An 11,550-nucleotide genomic window follows, 5' to 3' on the forward strand; every position below is an offset into this window, starting at 1 on the left:
GAGGCAGAAAGGCTGGTAAAGTTTAGAAGCCTTGTTAGAAAGGCTTCTAAACAAGTTTCCTCACATTTTAGATGTTTTGTTTTGGGGAATGCTGGGGAAATTGTTAGTCTGTTGTTTTGGGAAAGTTCATCACCTAAGTCTAGTTCAGAGAACCAGAGAAAGAAAAAGAGAGAAAGACAGAAATGTGCATTCTCCAATTATTTTGGCAGGGCAAAGCAGACTGCAGCCTACATTAGAAAATGGACTCTATTCTGGAAAGAGTTTCTGCAGAATATTTGTTGCCTAGTACAAGACCTAACAAATCTACTATTTTTATTTTATTAATATTATTATTCTTAGCACCTAATAGTTATTGGCCAATTTCTATGGCCCTGTTACAAGTTTTTTAAAAAACTAACTCATGAAGTGTTTATAATAATTGTAAGAGACAAGTAGTATTATTGTCCCCCCCGCCCCTTTTTTCAGAAAATTAAACTGACACAAGAGGGATTAAGTAACTCTCTCAAGGACTCACAGCAAGTTAAGTGTAGAGTCAGGATTTAATTACAGGCTGTCTGACACCAAAGCAAACACTCATAACTACTAACTGGTATGGCTAGCATAGTACCTGATATATAGCATGCTTCTAATAAAATATTTATTTAATAAGTGAATGTGTCAACAAGAATAAATAAAGTACTTCGTGGCTGTACCTAATGAGGTTGACATTTTTAATTGTGCAATAGCTAGCTGAAAATCCAATCAAAGGTCAATGTGCAATTCTACTTCCTGGAGTGTGCATTTTTTTGTACATAGACTTCTGGAAAGACTCTAAGAGGCATTCCACCTGGGACATTCTAGAAAACAAATTCCTTTCTTTAGTAAACTCCAGGGCCTTCTGTTTATATTAGGTCCCTCTCTATATATACCAGTTCCCAGGTGTCAGGGCTCAACAGAAAACAACAGTGCACTGAATGGCCAATTTAGCTATCTTATAGCATCAGGAATGAAGGCCCTCAGGACAGATGAAGGCCACTCCATAGTCAAATGCCAGCATCCCCCTTTTCAGGTGACACCATCATGGTAGAGAAAAGAAAACAATCAGTTACCACTGCAAAGACACCAGCTATTTTGTGAATAGCATCATAAGTCCTTTCTAAAAAATGTCAAGCCTACTAAGGACTCTAACTTTTCTCCTCCTGGAAGTTAGTGACCTACAAGTCTGTTGTCAAGGAGAGAAAACTGCCCTGGCTTATAGTCTGTACTTCACATGCTACTCCTTAATAATTCACTGTTTCACTCTTGTTCTTTTATTGGGGTTACTCTGTGTGCCTGTAGTGGTTCTTACATTTTACCATGTGTCAGAGTCAGCTGGAAGGTTTATTAAAACACAGATTACTGGGCTCCATCCTCAGAATTTCTGCTTCAGTAGGTCTGGGATAGGACCTAAGAATCTGCATTTTTAACAAATTCCCAAGTGATGCTGAATCTGCCTTTTTTTTTTTTTTTTTTTTTTTTTGAGACAGGGTCTCGCTCTGTCACCCAGGCTGGAGTGCAAGTTGCACAATCTCAGCTCACTGCAACCTCCACCCACTAGGCTCAAGTGATCCTCCCTGCTCAGTCTCCTGAGTAGCTTGGACCACAGGTGTGCACCATCACAGCTGGCTTTTTTTTTTAATTTTTTAATTTTTTTGCATTTTTAGCACAGATGGGATCTCGCCATGTTGCCCAGGCTGGTCTCGAACTCCTAAACTCAAGCAATCCACCTGCCTTGACTTCCCAAAGTGCTGGGATTACAGGTGTGAGCCACCGTGGCTGGCCAGAATCTGCATTTTTTCACTGGCAAGTCGGGATTCTGATGAAGGAAGTTTACAGACTGCTTGTTGAGAAATACTGACCTAGGGCATGTCCCCGGCCCTAGGTGGAGGAATAATAGAGTCATCTGATTTAGACAAGTTTGCTACTGTGCTATAGGGTCTCAACCCACTCCTTAATTTTTATTTGTAGTTCAGACTTCCTGACACAAATAACCTTGAGAGATGCCTCCTGTAGTTTTTTAATGACTCTCAAAATAAATTTGGTCCCAGGGTAGATCTTATAAAGGTATGGGTGCTCTGAGTTAGTTGGAAAAAACCACAGAACCCCAGGTTAGAAAAGAGTTTTCCAGAGATGTTAAAAATATTGCCTTGGCAATACTCAAAATCTTTGCTACTTTGATGTGACTTTATTATAAGAGAAAATGGATAATTATTTCTATAGAAATATTGCCTCCGGTCATCTTCATGTGCCTTAGTCAACTAGATTCAGCTTTAATCAGAAAGGCAAGGTCTATCGTCCCACTGTCCTTTGAAATATAGAAAATGATATAGAAATGTCATCACCAAGCTCATTGCTATCTAAATTCATATTCAGATCAAAGCTGAATTCTATTTTGCTCTCTTCTTAAAATTAAGCCATGAAGGTGACCCTGAGGACACATACTAGAGCAAGGAGCGTGACACCAAATTTAAGTCATGAGCTGAACTGTTTTTAAAACATAGACACTTTATGCTTACATTTGCTGCTTTTTCTGTATTTCCACTTCATAGAGAAACAAGTAGAGCTATGGTCTCTGGGTCTCCCTCTTCAGCAGGAGCTCACAAACTCTCACTCACTTTGTAGGGGCCTGCAGTAGCTTTCTGTTTCTGAGCAGGGTGAGTGTGGTTGCTTAGTAAATTATAAAAGCGTTTGGCACTTGGTTATACTGCACGTGTAAGCAAGAGGGCAGGCATGCATCCTGTCCAGTGTAATTTTGTAAGGGTTGCCACTGCCACATCTCTCTACTCCGTCCTTGGTTTGCACTCTCAGTACTCTCACAGGACAGACTATGAGTAGCTTTAAAGGCTGTGTTGTTGTTGTTGTTGTTGTTAGTTAATTCTTTTTTAAGTAGCTTTAAAAGCTATTTCTTATTCATCTCTGTCTCATGGTACCCAGCACAGTATCTAATTATATATGCTGGCTGGCTGGATGGGCAGATGGGTGAAGTGGGAAAAGGACAGATGAATGAATGGGTGAGTAGATGTGTGGTTTGAGATGCAAAGACACTTAAATTTGCTCAGGTGTTATATTTCTTTAATTCCTGCTCTACTGTATTGCTACTCTAATAAATAACTTTATTTCAACAGCAGCATAAGATTGGAAGAGTGGAAGCATGGTGATTTTTGTTAAATTTTGTGTAACTCTAGAAAGCACAACTAGGACCAATGAATTTAACTCATATAAAAGCAAATTTCCATTTAATATAAGAGCTTTCTTACACACAGAGCTCTTCAATAATATAATATGCTTTGTAGAGTGGAAAGCTTCCATTCACATCCAGGCAGAGCCCAGGAGGTTATCAGGAAAGAGAAAGAAATTTCTTCTACATTGAGTAGAAGTAAGGATCCCTTCCAATTTTAAGATTTAGGACTCTATGAATAGGGTATCAATGGAAATAGAAAAAATAAAAACAAATCCAGAAGACATTTTGAAGAACAGAAAAACAAGAGGATAACAGATTCATCTATAGAAGATAATATTTGTTATAATAAATAGCATTTATAGTCTGTTTTATACACATACCAAGATTCTTTCACACAGATTATCATCTGATAATGGACTTTAAGTCTGGAGTTCTTTTCATTACATCATCATCCATCAAAACACACACACACCCAATCTAAGCCTTCTAGATTGGGAATTAGAAATATGGTGTTGCTGTGTCCTACAGTGGAGCTGCTTGGGAAAGGGTTATGATCTGGGAGATAAGATAACTTTGATAGAGGGCTTATAAGCTTACATGATAGAGTACATTCACTCTTTATTATGACTAGCATTTTAATTATTATTGTCTTCTCTGGGCCCTGATTTTCTTTAGATCTAGCCTGATTCCTGTCAGATAGTGGAACTCAAGACCTCTGGTAATCCACATGGCCATAGAGTAGAGCCATGGCTGCCAAGAATGCCAATATGAATGTTTTGTGATTGTTCTTCTGTCAATCCACATTCTTTATTAATCCTATACAATTTATTAGTTTCTCCTATGTTCTTGGAATTCTGCAGAAATAATGCTTAAGGGATCTTTGTGTTTTACTGGTCTTGCCTTGGATAATAAAAATAATCCTGCTTCAACCTTCCCAGGGAACTGCATGAGTGAGTTCATGGGACTCATCCGAGGTCACTATGAGGCAAAGCAAGGTGGGTTCCTGCCAGGTGGAGGCAGTCTGCACAGCACAATGACCCCCCATGGACCTGATGCTGACTGCTTTGAGAAGGCCAGCAAGGCCAAGCTGGCACCTGAGAGGATTGCCGATGGCACCATGGTAAGTACGTTAACTGCCAGATTCCGGCGGACTCTGAACTCCCCACCCTTGCTGAGAGAGGTGGCCATTTTTCATTTCTCCAAAGTCACAGAGGAGGAGTCAAAAGGGGGAGAGTTACATGACTGCATAAGTACATTTCCATGTATATATACACACATCCTTGTGTATATGCTAGACTTCTGTTGTGGTGGTGTAGAAAGATCTTCGGACTTGGAGTCAGACATGGGTTCTGAGTTCAGATCCCATCTCTTGGTTCCTGTGTGATCGTGAACAACTCACTTAGCTTCTCTGTGTTTCATTTTCCCCATCTATAAAATTGATATAGTATCCAGCCAGCAGATGGCTATAAGTTAACCTAACAGACTGTCCAACACTATTCAAATGTAAGGCAATATTATTAATACTATGTGAAGCCTCTTCCTGTATCCATATGCAGCCCTAGGAATATGCTATGTCTCAGAGTCTTCTGCTTTTTGAAGTAATCCTCCAGGGCCACAATAGTAGCGGAGGCAGGATGTCACCTTCAGCACATGTTTCAAGCCAAGGAGGGTCAAAAAGCCCTTGCCTCACTATAGTCAGGGCTTGTAAGAAGCAATTCTCAGCTGTTTTTTTCATTTTTCTTTGCTCTGCTTTGGCATGGATGCAACTGATGGGATTTAAAACCTGTTTTGTATTCCTCCTGTGTCAGTCTGTAAACATTGAGGCTGAACACAATTGCAGTTGGCTGCGGTGCTTGATTTTATTTTTGCATTCTTCGAGATAAGAGTTTATGGTCCACGGGGAGTAATTTTATGCTAAATCACATGCAAATTTGCTTTACTTTTTAAAATAAATGCCTTGAAATGCTACCTGGTTTAAAATCCATAGCACAGACTTGCCTGCTTCATGCTTGCAAACTACCCTAAGCAGTGAGCATTATCTGTCCATCTGTCCAGTGCAGTTTGCTTTCAGTCCCAACCCTGGAGCCAGAGTTGGTGGAGCTCCTCTGCAAAAGGAGGGTGTAGAGAGTCCCATTTGCTTGCTTTGGCCCTATTTCCCCTTTCAAGGGCCTCTATGGAGTTTCTGTAGAACCCCTACATCTCAATGAGATGCAGTTTGGCAGTCTCAGTTAAGCTATTACCTCTAAAGTCTCCTGGAGGTGCATTCCTGGAAGCTCTTCCAGAGTTGCCACTCAATAACCTTTGGTGCCCCAATTTGGCTTTGGGTGGTCAATGTTATGAGGGAGCTGTGTTTTACAACAGTGAGGCATAGGACAGGGCTGTTTCTCTGAGGAGCAATGCTTTGAATTACTAGTGAGAAAGAGCTCTCCTATTAGGATGGGAGACCCTGGGTATCAAGGAGCCAGAATACCTGAGGACGAAGGGTCCAACATCTTACCGAGACCTAACTTTTGGTCGTCCTCACCATTTCCCATTGTATAATTCAGACCCAGGTCTATCTATATGCCTTATCCTTATTCTTGTTTGGAGTGATTAACTTGATACAATACCATCTTCAAAGTCAGCTGGATGGGGCTTTTGTTAATCCAGCCAAATGGAGAGGCTGTTAAGAAGCAGCCAGCAAAGAGACAATAGGAATAGCCATAATGATCCTTATGTCTGAATAGTGCTTTTTAAAATTTTTATTACTTATTATTATTTTTATGGATACATAATAAGTATGTAGGGTGGATCACGAGGTCAGGAGATCGAGACCATCCTGGCTAACACGGTGAAACCCCGTCTCTACTAAAAAAATACAAAAAAATTAGCCGGGCGAGATGGCGGGCGCCTGTAGTCCCAGCTACTCAGGAGGCTGAGGCAGGAGAATGGCGTAAACCCGGGAGGCGGAGCTTGCAGTGAGCCGAGATCGCGCCACTGCACTCCAGCCTGGGTGACAGAGCGAGACTCCATCTCAAAAAAAATAAAAAATAAAAAAATAAAAAAATAAAAAAGAGATATTATGATACAGGCATATGATATGTAATAATCACATCATTGGATAAATGGGGTATCCATTACCTCAAGCATTTATCCTTTGTGTTACAAACAATCCAACTATACTCTTTCAGTTATTTTAAAAGGTGCAATTAAATTTTTATTGACTATAATCACCCTGTTATGCTATCAAATGCTAGGTCTTATTCATTTTTTTCTTTTACATATTTTTTTTTTATTTTTAACTTTTATTTGAGATTCAGGGGTACATGTGCAGATTTGTTATATAGGTAAACTAATGTCACAGGGGTTTATTGTATAGATTATTTCATCACTCGGGTACTAAATAGTACCCAATAGTTATTTTTTCTGATTTTCTCCCTCCTCCCACCCTCTGCTCTCAAGTAGGCACCAGTGTCTGTTGTTCCCCTCTTTGTGTCCATGAGTTCTCATCATTTAGCTCCCATTTAGAAGTGAGAACATACAATATTTGGTTTTCTGTTCTTCTAAGTTTGCTAAGGATAATGGCCTCCAGCTCCATCGTGTTCCTGAGAAATACATGATCTTGTTCTTTTTTATGGCTGCATAGTATTCCATTATATATATACATACATATATGTGTATGTGTATATATAAACACATATATATGTATGTATGTATATACACATATATATGTATGTGTGTCTGTGTGTGTATATATATGTAAAACCCAAAACCATAAAAACTCTGAAAGACGACCTAGGCAATACCTTTCAGGACATAGGCATGGACAAAGATTTCATGACAAAAACATCAAAAGCAATTGGCAACAAAAGCAAAAATTGACAAACGGGATCTAGTTAAACTTAAGAGCTTTTGCACAGCAAAAGAAACTACCAACAGAGTAAATAGCCAACCTGCAGAATGGGAGAAAATATTTGCAAATGACGCATCTGACAAATGTCTATATGTATGTCTATATATATATGCCACATTTTCTTTATTCAGGCTGCCCTTGATGGGTATTAAGTTGATTTTCTGTCTTTGCTATTGAGAATAGTACTGCAATGAATATTTGCATGTATGTGTCTTTATGGTAGAATGATTTACATTCCTTTGGGTAAATACCCAGAAATGGGATTGCTGGGTAGAATGGCAGTTCTTTTTTTAGCTCTTTGAGGAATCACCACACTGCCTTCCACAGTAGTTGAACTAATTTACACTCTCACCAACAGTGTATAAGTGTTCCCTTTTCTCTGCAACCTTAGCAGCATCTGTTATTTTTTGGCTTTTTACTAATATCCATTCAGACTGGTGTGAGATGGTATTTCATGTGGTTTTGATTTGCATTTCTCTAATGATAAGTGATATTGAGCTTTTTTTCATTTGCTTGTTGGCTGCATGTATGTCTTCCTTTGAAAAGCATCTGTTCATGTCCTTTGCCCACTTTTTAATGGAGTTGTTTATTTTTTCTTGTAAATTTGTTCAAGTTCCTTATAGATGTTGGATATTAGACATTTTTCAGATGCGTCATTTGCAAACATTTTCTCCCATTCTGTAGGTTGTCTCTTTACTCTGTTGGTAGTTTCTTTTGCTGTGCAAAAGCTCTTAAGTTTAATTAGATCCCATTTGTCAATTTTTGCTTTTGTTGCCAATTGCTTTTGATGTTTTTGTCATGAAATCTTTGCCCATGGCTATGTCCTGAATGGTTTTGCCTAGGTCCTCTTCCATAGTTTTTATAGTTTTGGGGTTTTACGTTTAAGTCTTTAATCCATGATGAGTTGATTTTTGTATATGGTGTATGGAAGGGGTTCAGTTTAAATCTTCTGCATATGCCTAGCCAGTTGTCCCAGCACTATTTCTTGAATATGGAGTCCTTTCCCCATTGCTTGTTTTTGTCAGCTTCATTGAAAATCAGATGGTTATAGGTGTGCGGCCTTGTTTCTGGGCTCTCTGTTCTGTTTCGTTGGTCTATGTGCCTGTTTCTGTATCATTACCATGCTGTTTTGATTACTGTAGCCCTGTAGTATACTTTGACATTGGGTAGCATGATGCCTCCTGCTTTGTTCTTTTTGCTTAGGATTGCCTTGGGCATTTGGGCTCTTTCTTCGTTCCATATGAATTTTAAAATAGTCTTTCCTAGTTCTGTGAAGAATGTCTCTGGTATTTTGATATGAACAGCATTGAATCTTTACATTGCTTTGGATAGTATGGTCATCTTAATGATATTGATTTTTCCTATCCATGAACATGGAAAGTTTTTCCATTTGTTTGTGTCATCTCTGATTTCTTTGAGCAGTGTTTTATAATTCTCATTGTAGAGAGCTTTCACCTCTCTGGTTAGGGGTATTCCTAGGTATTTTATTCTTTTTGTTGCAGTTGTGAATGGAATTGCATTCCTGATTTAGCTTTCAGTTTGACTGTTGTTGGTGTATAGGACTGCTAGTGATTTTTGTATATTGATTTTGTATCATGAAACTTTGCTGAAAGTTGTTTATCTGTTGAAGTAGCTTTTGGGCCAAGACTATGGTGTTTTCTAAATATAGAATCAGGTCATCTGCAAACAGGGATAGGTTGACTTCTTCTCTTCTTATTTGGATGCACTTTATTTCTTTCTCTTGCCTGATTGCTCTTTGCCAGGACTTCTAAGACTATGTTGAATAGGAGTGGTGAGAGAGAGCATCCTTGTCTTATGCTGGTTTGCAAAGGGAATGCATCCAGCTTTTCCCCATTCAGTATGATGCTGGCTGTGGGTTTGTCATGGGTGGCTCTTATTATTCTGAGATATGTTCCTTCAATGCCTAGTTTATTGAGAGTTTTTAACATGAAGATATACTGAATTTTATTGAAAGCCTTTTCTGCATCTTGAATAGTGCTGTATAACTTGCATAGCACTTCCATATGATCTCATCCAGTCTTTCCATCAAGTCTGTCACAGGAATTCAGGCAGGGATACTCATATCCATTGTTTTAGGCAAAAAGAAGTTAATGTATATTAGAGCCCAAACATTAATGTGGGTGCTTTGGGTTGTGGCACAAGATAATTCTGTTATTTTCTTTTTGCCTGCCTATATTTTACAAATTTCCAAATGTGAGCATATAAGAATTGTAGGGTTTGGTTTTGGGGTTTTGTTTTGTTTTGTTTTTAAAGCCATGTTCGGTAAGAAAAATCAGCAATTGATGAAGCTGTAATGTCTAAGATGCACAGAGTATTTGCATATTCTTTCTGTTGTGGACAAAAACCTCCTGACAGTGAAACATCCACCTTTCAGACACTTCTGAGATATGACTTTTAAAAGTGCTACAGCCATTCCTGCCATTTCCTTCACCTCCCTCTCCCCCTGGACTCCCTCTTTTTTCTTGTTCCCAGCCCATCTTTTGGTCAGTGTCTTGAAAAGACAGGCTCAAATCCCAGCTCTGCCACGACTTGTCGCCTTAAGCAAGTTGTTTCCCAGCTCTCAGCCTTAATTCCTCCTCTGTAAAATGGGAAGTATGCCTTTCCTCACAAGGACATAGCCACAGGAAATGAAGTCCCTGAGAAGATGGATATTCCCAGGATTCTCCTACGTCTGCCCTTGGATCTAGCAGACTTAGTTCCCTAATACCGTGAAGACAATGTGAAGCTTAAGGGCTGAATTTTATTTTACAGAATGAAAATTGAGGCCCTGAGAAGTTAAGGGTCTTGTACCAGGTCTCATCAGCTTACAAATGGTAGGGCCAGAGCCACAACTCAGGGCCCTACCATTTGTAGTCTGCTCTCCTCACCATGCTAGCACACAAATCTTTGATTTGTTATTGGAAGATTTTACCTACCCATACCTTCTGTTGACATCTAATCAAACGTGTTTATTATCTATATCACCTCTTTTTTCTCATTTCCATCCTCACTTCCTCTAGGCATTTATGTTTGAATCATCTCTAAGTCTAGCGGTCACCAAGTGGGGACTCAAGGCCTCCAGGTGTTTGGATGAGAACTACTACAAGTGCTGGGAGCCACTCAAGAGCCACTTCACTCCCAATTCCAGGAATCCAACAGAACCTAATTGAGACTGGAACATTGCTAACATAATAGATTTGTGAAGGTTTCTTCAGAATCTTATGCTTTCTGGTAGTATTGGGGGTGGGGGTTGGTTAAAATGAAAACTGACTTTTCATAGTCAAGTAACTCAGAACTTTTGCGGAAACGCATTTGCAAAGTTCTATGGCTGTCACCTTAATTAATAAACTTGCTGGTGTTCTGTGGAAGTAGTGATTGTCATAATCAGGTCTTGATGAAACAAACCTAGCAGGTCAGGTAAGTCTTGCTAAGATTGAACCAAGCCCCAGGGTCTTTTCCCATGTGGTTGGCCTGAAGGCCTTCATTCTAGGAGCACAAGTCCAGGCATGTGCTAGATATCACAAGACCAGGCCATAAGGCCAAGCATTAAGACCATGAGCTGAGACTGGAGGTAAGGCAAAGCTCTTAGGAGCCAATCCAGACATGGGGAAATTTAGGGGATCATGAGCGCTTCAGACATCCAGCTTTCAATGGATAAGGAACCAGGCTAATAGGTTGTCTAATCTTGGTAGTCATGTAGCAGCCAATATGATGATACTGGAGAAGAACACCAGCCACCAAGAAGTGAGAACCACTCATTTTCTTAGGGTGATCAACTGTCCCAGTTTGTACAGGACTACATCAATTTTTTCACTGAAAGACCCGCATCCCAGGAAACCCCTCAGTCCTGGTCAAACCAGGAGAGTTAGTTATCCTACTCTTCACTCATTTATCAGTCCATTCGGTAACCACACGTTGAGTCCTTACTACCAGCTACAGACGAAGATGCTGGGGATGGAGGGTTGAATAAAAAGAAGCAGGCTCTCCCCTTAAGGAGCTCACAGTCTGGAGAGATAAGGGCCAAAGAAAATCAAGGTCCAAGTACAAGGCCATGACAAAAATTTCCACTGTGTGAAAAGCTGTACCTACCAATTCCCTTCCTATGGTCAGCATCCCTCCCAGAGTACTGTGCTGCCTAAGACTTTGGATGTGGGTTGATTTGAGTCTCCTGGTGTGAAAAGACAGGCAAATATGAACAGAAATATGATGGAAAATGATGTTTTTCACAACTTCAGTTCTGTACTTTTAGCACATTTCCCCAGCTTTGTTGCCATAGTAGCGATTTTGATATGCTGCTACCAAACTTTCATTCAGTAAGATGTAGTGAGAGTCAGCTATGTGTCGGGGCCTAAGGATTAGGATTGCCAGATGAAATATAAGTGGCCCAGTTAAATTTAAATTTCAGACAAACCACAAATAGTTTTTAGTGTAAGTATGTCCTGCACAATACTTGGACATT

At 39.7% G+C, this 11,550-nt stretch overlaps 1 protein-coding gene across 4 annotated transcripts in view; it reads left to right on the plus strand.

Moving 5' to 3' along the window:
• The window catches only part of HGD (homogentisate 1,2-dioxygenase), a 55,816-nt gene extending 45,354 nt beyond the window's left edge, over positions 1-10,462 (plus strand). For all 4 annotated transcript variants that reach the window (XM_033211096.1, XM_033211097.1, XM_033211093.1 and 1 more), the window contains exons 13-14: positions 4,138-4,319; positions 10,112-10,462. In XM_033211096.1, coding sequence (XP_033066987.1) covers positions 4,138-4,319; positions 10,112-10,261 — 332 coding nt within the window. In that variant the 3' untranslated portion in view covers positions 10,262-10,462. The remainder of the gene's footprint in view (positions 1-4,137; positions 4,320-10,111) is intronic.
• The last annotated feature ends 1,088 nt before the right edge of the window (positions 10,463-11,550 follow it).

This window comes from Trachypithecus francoisi, unplaced genomic scaffold (assembly GCF_009764315.1).
Source record: "Trachypithecus francoisi isolate TF-2019V2 unplaced genomic scaffold, Tfra_2.0 Lachesis_group0, whole genome shotgun sequence".
Taxonomy (NCBI): domain Eukaryota; kingdom Metazoa; phylum Chordata; class Mammalia; order Primates; family Cercopithecidae; genus Trachypithecus; species Trachypithecus francoisi.